The following is a 14166-nucleotide window of genomic DNA, read 5'->3' on the forward strand; positions in this document are numbered from 1 at the left end:
CTTGGAAAAGCTATTATTTCACCTGAATTAAACTGTTTCCTCTCCTGAAGGCAGTGCCTAACAGCAACTTAACTATGACTACAGAGAAACAGTGGGAAGTCTCCACGAACATAACATATGTGACCAGCCCTAATAATGGTAATCAACAAACCAGAGAGCAGTAATGGCCTTACTCAGCAATATGTCTCCTAGGAATTCAGACAGTGGCATAATAGGTAATCAAAATGAAATAAAAAATGAACTAACCAAACAGCAACAACAACAAATGTAAGGCATTCTTATCTGTACCTCTTATACTGTCATAAACAATGAAGATGGCATAGTTAACACATTTTCACATGTAAAAGATTGAATCATACTGTCTTCTCTTACATGAAATTCTTCTAATATACTAGTATCAAGTAAATGCTGGATACCAAAACCATTTACCACCATGCTCAGTCTAGACATTGAGAGTGGAAATCACACCTTTCTGTCCATATAACATGACTTTGCAATCCTACTTTGTCCTTTCACGTTACCCTGATCCTTTCCCAATCCTAATCAAATCCCCATTCCAAAGGCCCTCATTAAATAAGATTTCCTAGACCCAAGAAACCTTAACTTTGCTTTCTCAGCTCTGAAGCATTGCCAAAGCTCTCCTGAGGTGACAGTCTCCCTTATCTAAGTAAGCAATAAACTCAGCTTTGTCTCAGATTATGTTGGTGACATTTGGGAAGCTAACTTTCAACAAAGCCTACAACTTTTCTAGGGCCTTAAGGATTATTTTAAACTGCAAAGCCCTCTATAAACACAGATTTCTTGACATAGCACTCATGATGTTATCAATATAACTGACATTATAAGTGAGTATATACATTCTTGTTGCATTTAACTCTTTCATAGATCATGCTTTCAATGTATAATAAATGAGAGAACAAGATATCTTCATTATGTTCACTTGTGATACAAATGGTTCAAATCCTTCAATTCACATTAAAAAAAATTGTAAACTAAGATTTTAGCTCCAAAATAAGAATTCAAAACAGCATTTTTATTTTTACTACCTCATGGCATTTCTTCCTATTTATAGGAATTTCAAAGTTACTCTTTCAAGAAAAATAGTTGAATACAACTTCCTTAATATGAAGTCTTACCTTTTCCAGTTTTGAAAGAGCAAGAGAGTAACAGTCTTTGGCTCTGAATTGCATGAATCTCATGTTGGCTGGGTGAGTAAGCTCTGTGATAATACTGAGACTGGAAAACAACCTACATTAAAAAAAAAAACAACAACAACAACACCAAAAAAACATTTGCATTACACTAACAATCCAATATGGTATTTTTTTATAACAACATATTTATGGGTGAGTGATTCCTAGCCTTGGGCATAAAACTACACGCAATTACAGCAGTAGGCATTGCCACATAAACTGCACAGTGCAAGAAAAATGAAACACTATTTTCCAAAGAATACTTTAAACAACATTTTAGCACTATAAAAAAAATAAATTTAGTAATTTGTCTTTTATTAGATATTTCTCTCTACAACTATAAAATTGCATAGAAGAGAAACTCATGAAGCTGATTTAAGAAGTTAGAAGGTGACATTGTAGATGTTAAAATAAAAATTTATAAGATGAATATGCTGATTGACAAAGATTTCATGTGATGAGCTTATTGTCCATAATATGAGTTCTTTGATCTTCTAAGATTCCCTATTCTTATCATATCCAGTTTTAAATGTCAAATCTTGCTACAATGAACTTCTGAAAGAGAAATATTTTAGCTGAAATAACATTTCATTAAAATGAATTGAAGCCAAGGTTCAGTTGATAGTGTTATTCTAAAAGGATCCTGAAAGTTTTCACGTGTCCCATAGCTTTGCGTTAGCTTTCTTCCTATTCACTTCCTTCTCCCAACACAGACACACACACACACACACACACACAATAGTAGTTGTCAGATCATAACTACATTATTGTTATTTTTATTTACTTAGGGCAATATTTGATATCTAAGTTAACAAATAATTATCAGGTGTTTGTTATTAGACAGCTCTGGTCTCCAGGACATAAAAAGAAGTATAAAGTGAAATTTTTGCCTTTAAATCAGACCCTACTACCTAGGGGAAACTATAAAAATTTATAAATTATAAGGCTGTACATCTTTTTCCAGGGGTGATAAATATGGCTAACTGAGACTTCACAGATCACATAGGATTATGACACCAGTGAATGGATAGCTTAGGAGAAGCATCTAGGATAGTGTTGAGATATAAGGCCAGAAAAGTAATTTGTGAGAAAAACGTACTTGCAAACCAATGAAAATATATTTCATCTTTTAGGAAATCTTCATTTTCTCTGAGAAATATAGCTTTTTCTTCCATAGATATTTTTACTTTAACTTTGGATACATCTATGATTACTTGGGTGATATAATACTTTTCCACATTATATCAAATAGATATATATATATACAGCTATATATTTGAGGTCTGAGTAAGAGTGAGTGGTAATATGACTGAGTGACCTGATCATTGTACTTAATTAAGTGTCTTAGAGTGAAAATTAGAACCAAAAAAAAAAAAAATGTATACGATGTACCATTTCTGTTCTGTATAAAAGAACCTCTCTATTGTTATTTTAAACTGAGGAAGTGAATGTATTATCTAAGTCTGCCACCTAGTGAAAATCTATAATTGAATAATATTTAAATAATGAAATGTTTTATTGCATTGCCTTTTAGATCTACAAAGTATTAATTACATTCATTTATAAATTTGGTTCTGAAATAGATTTAATTATGTATCCTCAAAATATTAATCTGTAAATCTATATCTGGGCATTAACATGACCTAAGACACATTTTGAATATAAGATACTTTAGAAATAAAATGACATAAAAAGTCTATCTTCTCTAAGTATTAGGATCATAATAAAGCAATATTACAGTTGAAAAATAATATGTTTTTTTCTATTTAAAACTTCTCTACAATTTATGTTCTGATTGAGTGATAGAAGTATCATTATGGAGATGTGCAAAATCTCTATGGAAGAGTTCTCTGCCTGAATTAATATATTCAAAAAGTAGTTTTGACAGACATGCCCAGCTATGCTAACCAACACAAAGATGAAAAACACACCACTTTATTTCCTAGAGCACTGGGAGAACTTTGAGACTAGCTGTAATTATATATTCAAGCAAAACAAATATAAGATCATACAAATCTGGAAAATGTTTAGAATATTTTAATAAAAATACTGAGCTAGTGTGCTACACTATAAATTTTGATCTGTTCTGGTGTCTGGGAAAGATGTTTCTGCGTAACAGGGGAGCATACACTTATATATAAGTACACACTATATATAATATACCTAACTATATATAGGTACACACACTTAGATACATGTACACTACTTTTAGACTACAATTAACTATCAGGACTAAAATAAATATGAATATATCTTAATTATTTACAAATACTTTTTAAACATCTTAGGTCTGAGTTAGTAATAAATGAAACTATAATAAATGTCAGATATCTCCTGTATTTAAAATTATCCATGCAAACCAATCAAAATAATAAAAAATATTTTTGTACTATATAAAGGAATCATTCTCATATTTATATGTATTCATTATCAGTGTTTTCAATTATTTCCCATGTGTATGTATGTGTATGTTATTTCCTCAGTAAGACTATGTATGACTACTTGTGCTAAGCTAAAGACCATTTCTTTTGCTTATTTTCATTTCTTAGCTTGTCATTTATGCTTTTAGTGTCCTGGGGATGCAAGTCTTCTGAGCAGCTCTCCCCCACTCTTCACATTGTAGCTAAAATAGTATTTTAAAACTTTAAAATGGTGGTTTCCTCCCTGTTATTCTTGTAACGAAAATCAACTTGTTACCAGGCTCTACTAAGCCAATACCTCAGAGCCTTTGGCTATGCTGCCCCCATGTGGAACGCTCTACTCCTTTCTTTGCTGGCTTAGTCTAATCTTTAACTAAAAGATGATCAATTTCTCAGGGAGGTGTTCCTTGATCCACTGAACTAAATCATATATTCTTGTTGCCTGGACCTATATAACATTATACTTTTTTCAGTAGTTGCCACACTTATCATTCTCCAGTTAAATTTTTAAATGACTCCTTTAATACTTTCCCAGCTTAGACTATCAGCAGCAACCCAAGGCGAGGATGCCTTAATCACTACTGATCACTATGTCTGCCTTAGGCACCACTGCAGCCATAGCATCCTGTATGGTCCCCAAACTTACTAGATGCTCAATAATACCACGTGAATAAATCACAACTGCAGGTGTTTGTAGAGGTCCTCCTGACCTACACCGGGTTAATGCAGAAATTTCTCCGTTCCAAACAGATCACAGATCCATGACTTGACTGAATGTTTCCATTGACAGAGCACTGGTTATCTTACCAGTTTGATCAGCTAAATTTTAGGGAAAAAAAGCAAAAACAAAAATATCTTCATATTAAAACAAAATCAGCCCAAGGGACTTCTGAACTAAGTCACTCCTAGACTTTTACATTGCAGAGAAAATCAATGTTAAATTAATTAAATAAGGTGACCATTAGACTGAAAAGGTTGTAATATTTTTGCAGGCTACTTAAGCAACCAACCTCTCAGCCTATAAATGCCTCAAAGCTAAAAAATCAAAACCAAAGGACAACCAATCACAGTCAACTAGGCTTTCTCAAATAATACAACTGCTTAAGCTGTTGCATATCAAATAATTTCCTTGCTTTGCTCCCACCTCTTCTCTGGAAGCCCCTCCCTCCTGTCTTCCGAGTGTGTCTAAACTGATTTTTGTTCAGATAAACTCTTACCATTTTTAATATGTCTTAGTTTATCTTTAAACATTAACAAAATATTTACGTTTGTACCCATTCTCTATTAAACTAATGTTTAATTATCCTGTGCGCTCTCTAGAAAAACCTTTGCTTTTCAATTTCTAGAAAAAGTTTTCTCACTTTTTCTTCTCCTCATACAGAGTTAGGCCATTAGCTTGAATCAGCCCTTTTTATTCCAATACAGGATAGGCTGAGCCAGTAAGTTGCTTTCAATGTTGCTTTTTTCCCTCTCTACTTAAATGAGAATAATGATAAATGCCATTGACAGGCCAAACAATCCCAAAGTACAGCATTTTGATAGTCAGTCTGACATAGTCATTTTGAAGTGGTTCATTTTGACTCAAGGCATATTTTGGCTTGCTTGTTTAAATTTAGTTTGGATATTAACCCTTGTTCATAAAAAGGTAAAAACAGGCAATATTTTCAAATATACCAAGTGCTTCTTAGATAAAACTTTAGCAAGAGAAACTTAAATTTTAAAGTAAGGACCTGGACCTGCTTTTCTTTCAATTTGGAGAACTGCACAAACTTCAGGAGTGCCCATCAAATATATGTATGCCAAGCTCTAGACTCTGGATGTGGAAAACCCCGAATGGGTTCTCTGGAAGAAACATGCAGGGGCTTAACCAGCAAATCCACAATTGTCACGCTGGATAAAGACACATTGAAATGTGCAGTCCAGTTTTCAATCACAAAATTATGTTTAAGTTATAAATGCATGTGCTCGCTTTGGCAGCACATATACTAAGTTATAAATGCAGTTCCAGATGAAAAGGAATTCTCTCCATGCCCCCATATCTCCTCTAACTCTTCCTACACTCCACTCTCACCCCCAAATATACTGCTGGCAAATTAATGAGACTCTCCTATTTTGCTTTTGGTCTTTTGAGACTAACTTTGAAAGGACAATCTGGAGAGAATAGTTGTCAAGTTAAACTTTATGTCCTAGTAAGCTGGGTGGGTAGGAGTTCCAGTGATTAATTTGAGGGTATCAATAATAATAAATTTAACCTCATTCCAGAATGGCAAAACAGGTCATATCAGTTACATCAGTAACTTGTGAACTAGAGCACTGTTACTTTCATTTCATATTTGAATTCCATCTCATTCTTGTCTTCTGGGCTCTAATACAAGACAGATTGAAGATTTTTCTAACATATTCCTTAGTCCTTTTAAGAGCTGAAAATGTAAAAGTCAAAATGCCCCCACATCAAAATGGAATGTCAAAGTAATCAAGTTAAAATGGCATGGGCCCAAATAGCTACACAGTCATTTCCAAATGCTAAAATAAAATGTAGCATCTCCCCATACAGAGCAACACCATAAGGTAATCTTAATTTCCTTAATACATACAGATGCCAAGAAGATTATAATTTGGTTCTCGTTTGAGGAAATTAATGATGTTTATGAAGATACAAGGATTGGCTGAGATATTTTAGAGATAATATTACTGAAATAAATTTCTAGGCCCCAGACAGAGCTTTCCCACTGGATTGCCATGTGAGCAAATTAAAACTTAGATAACTTTTGTGTCTCTGTGATAAAATTAATTTGCATTTCAGGACCTCAAAACGGAGGCTGACTCAGTGGACCAGTCCACATCACAAATCTAAACTTAAGTCACATGTATTTACAGTAAATACCTATTAAGGAATTCTAATATACACCAATCTCTATCATCCAAATCAGCTTTAGCTAGTTCAGCTTATGGGAAAAACAGGACCTACTAGACTGACCAGGAAATGCCTGGCCTCCTAGCCAATCATTCCCTGTTTCCATTTACCTTTTCTAACATTCTATAAATCTCACTCTTGCCCAAAATCTCTCTGGAAAAGTGTTTCTCTGCCTGTGAGGCACGGAACTTCTCCAATCCACAGGCTATTTTGCCTTGAATAAAGGATATGAAACTCGTTACTAGATTGTTTTAGTTTTGTCATTTGATTCCCATAAATACGCCACTTGACCAGAAACACAGTATACCCAGTCACCCAATCCCCAAATACCAAGGCAACCCTGGGATCTATACTTATTTCTTTATTCCTTCTTCATTTTCTGTTTTTCTTTTTCTTCTTCCTTTTTCTTTTTCCTGTAAGAGTTTCCTGCCTCCCGCCCTCCCTGGGCCCTTAGGAATAGAGACTGCCTGCTTCATGAAGTGTTAAATAAAGTTTAATCGTATCACCTAAATGGTCTTCCTTAATCATTTTTAACACTATTCATTCTTGTATATTCAATGTTCCCTTAGAGATGGAGCCTTACACCTTAAACATAAATAGCCTGGTATCTAGTCACTGTGACTAGATTTCTGGTTGCGTATTGCTCACTTATGAGGATAACTGGATTCTATCCCTGGGATCTGTCACTTGTCTCTAAGGAATTTCATACTAGGTAGTGGGCAGCGAACCTGAAAGAACACTGAGAGGGAGGAAGGGAGAATGGGAAAGAGAGTTGAGATCGGTATTAGTTCATAGTAAATAATCAGTAATTATCTGCTTAAGGTTTCAGCACAGGAGTGATTATAATGATTGATCTTGGAATTTAATCTGGTAAGAGGGAAGAAAAGCTCTCAAGTAACTAAGACAAGTGAAAAAGTAGTAGAATGAATAGATAGTAAGTTCCAGTGAAGACAAGATTGCTGAGAATTGGGGGTATTAGAAGAAATGAGGTAGAAAATTAGTAGTACTCAGAGACCTGAATGAAAGTGAGAAGATGGAGGGTAAAATTATTGGTACTTCAAGGTAAAGGCTAAGATCATGAGCACAGGTGGCTAAGGTAAGATATTGAAAGGACTGTCTATGTAGAATTGTTGAAATTATCAAGAATGATTGTAAAAACAGGGTTGTCAAGAGTCACAGTGAATCAGGAACCAAAATCTTCAAGGAATGTGAGAAAGTGACCTTGAGGTCACTCTTGAGAGTGGTAACTGACTGCACCTATAAAATGATACTACAAAATCTGAATAATTTTGGTCATTTCTCTATATAAATAACATTGTGTACATCATGGGGATCTACCAGCATCTTCACTTTTGTGCTTTATTACATAAGACTAGCCTCATTTAGCATGCATTGACCAGCAGCTTAAGGACCAATCCATTAAAAAGTTCCATAGAATTGTTTTTTCCTAAAAATATTGTTATGTACTTAGTGAAATAATGATAATGCCACCACACATGTATCTGCTCTTAGTTATTCTGGTCAGTTAGTTTTAAAAGATTAGCACCTTTGGATCTTTCAGTAAGATGAGAATTTATTATTATTTATCTACCATTATCTTGAAATTAAAATTACTCATTCATAGAATATATAATAAAAGTCAAATCGATTGAAACTTTACCATAATAGAAACAAACTCATGATAAGTTAAAAATTAAAATGGTATGTTTAATCAAAAAGACCCAGGATCCTCTCCTGTTGAAAATGTAACTAGCTTTTGCCATGCATGGAATAAAAAAGTATGATTTCACTTTGTTCACTGGCTATAAATCTCATCCCTCTGAATTATTTTTCTACTTGTAATTTCTTTTTTCATTCTCTGGAGAAAAAAATTACTTACATGTCTGTCATATTTTAAACATGTGCTATGCTATGTACCGCTTCATATAGCTCAATAACTAGTTAGCTATATTCTAAATGAACTTTCACATTACAATAACTTCAGAGGGCACATTTGTTCTCCTTCTGAAATAAGAGGCTCTTATGTAAGTTGAGAGTCAATATTCAGAACATTCAGGATGCTGTGACAGATTCTTCATCTGCCTAATTTCAGGTCCTGACATTAACGCTGCAAGAAGGATAATTATTTTCTACATGCATTTTATAGATGAGGGAAACTGAATTTCTATGAAGTTAAGAAATATACTTAAAGTCACATAGTATCTACTGAAAGCTCCAGGATAGAGGCATCAGATAAGTTTGACGCTATATTGTTCCAAAGTCTGTGATAAGGTTATGACTTGGCTCTTAACATGGGTAAATTACCTGTTTACAGACTTAAAATATTTCATTCTTAGTCATCTAGATGGTAAATGCATACTTTTGGCCACTGCCAGATACAAAACCAAAATTAGAATATGCATGGTCTATCATAAATCTTGACTACACTGCAAAGGATTCAGAATTGGTTATTGTTAAACTATAGAAGAAAGCAGATTTATTATTCTATTTATTTTTAAAAGAATGATGACCCTGAGTTAAAAAATTAAACATATGGTGCCAGTCATACACTAGATCCTAAATAAGCACTTGTTTTAGGATCAAATGAATGAACATAACTTCAGTGTAATTATCTCATGTTCATTCCTTATGAATAGAGTCAGAGTCAGAGTCAAATATTTCACAAATATTTAGCAATGAGTAAGCCACAGGGCTGAGTTATTGAGACATTTACCTGAAAAGGGTCTGCACATTTACAATCGTTTTGGCATCTGCCATGTAGTCTTCCTCTGCACTCATGGTACTTTCTTTGTCCACAACCACCATGTTGGCAGCAAAAGTCACTCCACACCTGAGTAAGTCATCTAGGCTTTGATAAAAATCAACAGAGAAAAAAATGGACTTTCAATAAATCACAATACAGGGATCAGTGCTTGCTTACCCACTGCATTTGTATAGGTTTTCACACAGTTAACCCTGTTAGATGTTAATAGGAATTATAATACAATATTCTCTGCTGATATGAACTAACTTGCATTTTTGAGCTACTTATGTTTCATCAGATCTCAACCGTTTCAAAGCATTATGCGTTAAGAATTTTTACTTAAGAGTATTTATAAATTATGTAACTAAAACATGAAAAATACCCATTTTGCAATCAAATAGAAATAAAGCATGTTAGAACTGTCTTTTTATGGTTGGCACACTATTTCAAAGACATGATATTTATATTTTTTAATCCCTAGGGTACTACTGTTAAGAGTAGAAATGAATACTTATATTAATGGTCTAACCCAACAAGGATATATTAAATTGTGAAATGTTTATTTTTAAATGTATATTATTTCTTTGTGTACTATGTGTTAAAGATTGATTCTACGCGGTCATGAGCATGGAAAATATGTAAATATCTGATGTAATCAGACTTAACCATTCAGCCAAACTAAAGTTTTTGAGCTAGTGATTTAATAACTTGATTTATTTGATTGTGTGAAATAACTGCTAAACCAGGATACAAGTTCCTATGAATTATAAAAATCAGTCTCCTCCCCTCTCACTGACAAACACTAGCATTCTCTCACTGAATTAAGAGATAATATTGCCATTAAGGTTTTAAACAAAGAAACCACTATCTCCCTGCCTCTGCCTCATACAAACTAGAAAAATCAGACTGAATTAGATAAAGAAAATTAAACTTGAAGGAGTATAAGACTGTTCTAGGTACAAAGTTGACTGAAGACAGAGAAGAATTGGGATGATTGATGTCTACATCTTCTGATTTAAAATATGAAGTGGAGAACATAAAGGACAGTAGAGTTCCTTTAAGATTACTTAAATGGAAGAAGGGTCAGTTCCTTGAGGATCTTTCCTGAGCATGTGATTGGCTGAACTAGCCAATAGAGGGAAATATTTCCCTCTTATGGTAAGGTAGGAGGCAGGATTTCTTGTTCTGTTCCAAGGTGAGAGAGTATTACCAAAGCTCTGGGTCTACAATCCCTAGGAGTAGACCAGAAAAAACTATTTTGCCTGAATCGGGAACAATGTTCTGTGGAAGAGATTTTATGGCTAAAACTGTGGAAACAGAATATTATTCCAAATAAATTTCCTATGGTGAGAAGAGCCAGGTCCATAATTTCCAATCGATTTGATGATCAAGTTTAATCCCTAGAAATACTTTATTTGGATGTTCCTTTAACTCAAATTCCTAACTGTTTGTATATCTATTAAAATACTTTAAAAAAAAGAAAAAAAATAGAAAATTAATGTGATATGGTTTCCTTATGGGCTACAAAAATGATGCCCAAGTCATATGCCTTCAACCCACCATACTATGATTTTAAAATCACTTCTATTTCAGCTCTTACAATCTTTTCCCTCCAATAAAACATAATCTCTCCATTATAATTATCTATATAAGAAAAGGGAAAGATAAAGTGACAGAAGGTAAGCTTGGCTGTTAAAGGATATACGGACATAAGTTATGATGGGAAAAAATGAATATTTTGTCAATAATAAATCAATGAAATTGAAACGACAAAAAATTTCACTATGTGTACCTGTGCTAAATAGCTAATAGCTACCTATATCTATATGTATCAATTAATTCCATACTCAAAATATTGGCTGTTGTAGTTGACATATAACCTTGGCAAGTGAGCTTAGTAATCATGATTAAATATGAGTTTAAATCTATAGAAAATACATAAAATTGCAATGGCATTTCAGAACCATGTGGAAACATTTTGTTCTTCAGGTTTTAACTTTAAATTATTTTTATATCCATTTAATATTACATTTTATTCTTTTTTTCCTTCTTTATCCAGTTACCAATTTATTATTATATCGCCACGTCTAAAATCTCTCCACACTATCCTTTCTGTGAAGCCATGGTTTATTTTTTATTCAGCACAGTTGCTTTACACAGTTTGGCCACCAGATGGCTGCCTAAGGAAAAAAGTCAATATTCGGGAAAAAAAGTTACAGATAATCTAAATGGCAACAACTTCCTTTTTACCGTTTTCTAAGCCTTCTTTTTTGAGGAGACGTGAATATATGAATATATGAGACTGTTTGTAAATGTTTTAATTCAAAGGTGTTTTGGTTTTCTAAGAAAAATTTCAATCATTAGCAAAAAAGAGTAACAATACAGTGAACCTCCATATTCCAATCACCCAACCAAGCTTCAATAATGATCAACTTGTAGCCAATCTTGTTTCATCTCTAATCATAGGCATTTGATCCTCTCGGTTCTTTTACTCATCATAAACCTTTTATAGAGAAAGAATTCATTTCATAGTTTACATCAGTAAAGAAAGATGGGAGATTTATTTACTTTTTTAAGTATCCTGTTTTTCTAATGAATTTCAATAGAATACTATCAAAGTAATATTATTAGAGATAAAGTGTCAGTTGATTTCACGTTAAATAGTAACTATAGTACATCTAACTACATCTTAGTTGGTTAGTATTAAGGTGACTGATGATGCAAATTATATTAATGTAGAATAGAAGTTAAATAAATGTCAGTTTGCTTTTTAATGCATCCACAGCCAATAAACACTTCCAAAGATATAACACTTTGTTTTTTCATCTATAGGACAAAACGTAAGCACGAAAGTTCTTAATTGATAACTTTCGCATTTTGTTTTGAAGACTCTGGCTGACGTTTTTTTAAAAAATAAAAAGCTAACACATTTTTATAAGCATATTAGTCTTATGATCTTTAGTTTTATATTTTTATAATATCAAGTTCATCCATATAAAAGAATTTGCATTTTAATCCTAACACATTGCACACATTTGACTTTTTAATTAACAAATTTTTAGAAATTATAGACTGATAAATGTTGCTAGAATAAAGTAAGCTCTTAAGGAAATGCTCCAGTTTATAAATCTGGCTTAAAAGGAGCATCTCTAAATTATTTTGATGGTTTCCAGAAGTTACGACAATGATATCAATGCATCATAACACCGAACCCTTAGATTTTCTCTACCCCTAGGCCCATAGTATAACATTGCGAGAGACAACACAAAACTGAAATAGCTTTAGAAACTAAACAAAAGTGACGAAATTCACATGCAGCAAGATTTGTTTTAATTCAACAACAGATTACTGCTTAAGAAGTTTGAATACAAGATGTATAACACGAGAACATAAGCTCTGCATGCAAAATACACCATATTTGCAATACTGAAATGGCAAATTACACTCATCATGCAACACGGGGGCACAGCACATGACAAACCACAGGACACCACACTAGTTAGTGTGCCAAAGATTTTGTCACCTACTTGTCAATAGAGCCCACCATGTAGTAAACCATTGGAAACCAACAGATTGCATCCAGAAAATGCATATCTGGCCTAAGTAGCAGATGGGTTACAAAATGAAACACAATGTCACAACAGTGGCAGCTCTTCTAGGGAAAGGAAGTAAGTTGACTTAGTTTGCATTTCCAAAACTAAACACTGTTGACAAGATTAATTTTAAGTGCCTTTTATCTTAACATTAATTAGTAAATGTCATTTGTACTTGTTAGGAATATACAATGCACTCAGAATTATAAAAACTTGTATTTCTGCTTTCTAAATCAGAAACATTATGGCATTATTCTACAAAAATACTGAATCAATCGATATTCTTAATTATAACTAAAAAGTCTTACAAGGAGTTTAAAAATTATTCATGCAGAGGAGGGATAAAATGAGAAATTAATGATTTTTTTTCTTAGATAGCCCAAAGCATAGGGAACTAAATTAGCATGTTTATTAAGAGCACTTTTCTCTAAGGAATATCCACAATTACAACATGACCCTTAATATATCAGTATATCAATCAATAAACATAGTATATGCACCCATGTAACAAATCTATTAAAGAAAATTAAAATGAAGTAATTCACTTTTTAAAAATTGACTTACTCCACATGTTGTTGAGCAAATATTTATTGAAATCTTTACTTATATGCATATTTGAGGAAACCATCATAAACCTGCATGCTTCCTTAAAAATCACTTAATCTACTGTATTCATTTTATAAAGTTATTAATTCTTTAATGTATCTATTCATTCAGCATACATATATATACAAAACATTTAATATAACAGACATTTCAATATATTAAGGCATATTGTGTTAACCTTGTACTATAAGAAATACAATTTTTGGAACACGTACAAGAGCACACAATTACAGTATGTGTTTTAATCAGAAAATATAAACAATAGGTTGCAGTCAGAAGGCAGAATTAGGGATCATTTCACAGATGTTATATTTAATCTGGATGTTTGCCAGTAAAAGAGAAAGTGACAGAAATTCTAGGGAAAGGGAAGTGTAGAACCTAAAATACCCCAGCTAGATGAAGTCTTTTCCTCCCTGATTTATTTCCTTTCTGTTTATCATCCTCTTATCCCTTTACACTCTAAAGAAAAAGAAATCACAATACAGTGAAATGAAAAAAGATGAACTTCCAAAGACTACCACTATTGTAATGTTGATCAATTCCTCCCATCATTAAATTTCATTATTAGTCATTTTAAGAGGCCGTATATTATTACATATTATAGAGGTACCACAATTCATTTTAAAAGTCCTCAATTATTCAATTTATAATTATTTTCACTTTTATGCTACTGAAGTTATTTCCAATATCTAGCTGT

At 32.9% G+C, this 14166-nt stretch overlaps 1 protein-coding gene across 9 annotated transcripts in view; it reads right to left on the reverse strand.

The window, feature by feature from the left end:
- KCNT2 (potassium sodium-activated channel subfamily T member 2) overlaps positions 1-14166 on the reverse strand; it is a 374999-nt gene that overhangs the window by 75082 nt on the left and 285751 nt on the right. For 6 of the 9 annotated variants that reach the window (XM_077887107.1, XM_077887110.1, XM_077887102.1 and 3 more), the window contains 3 exons: positions 12798-12869; positions 9241-9375; positions 1137-1248 (listed from right to left, as the gene is read on the reverse strand). In XM_077887107.1, coding sequence (XP_077743233.1) covers positions 1137-1248; positions 9241-9375; positions 12798-12869 — 319 coding nt within the window. The remainder of the gene's footprint in view (positions 1-1136; positions 1249-9240; positions 9376-12797; positions 12870-14166) is intronic. The other 3 variants (XM_077887105.1, XM_077887106.1, XM_077887109.1) reach the window with 1 other exon arrangement.

This window comes from Canis aureus, chromosome 38 (genome assembly GCF_053574225.1).
Source record: "Canis aureus isolate CA01 chromosome 38, VMU_Caureus_v.1.0, whole genome shotgun sequence".
In the NCBI taxonomy this organism is placed as follows: Eukaryota; Metazoa; Chordata; class Mammalia; order Carnivora; family Canidae; genus Canis; species Canis aureus.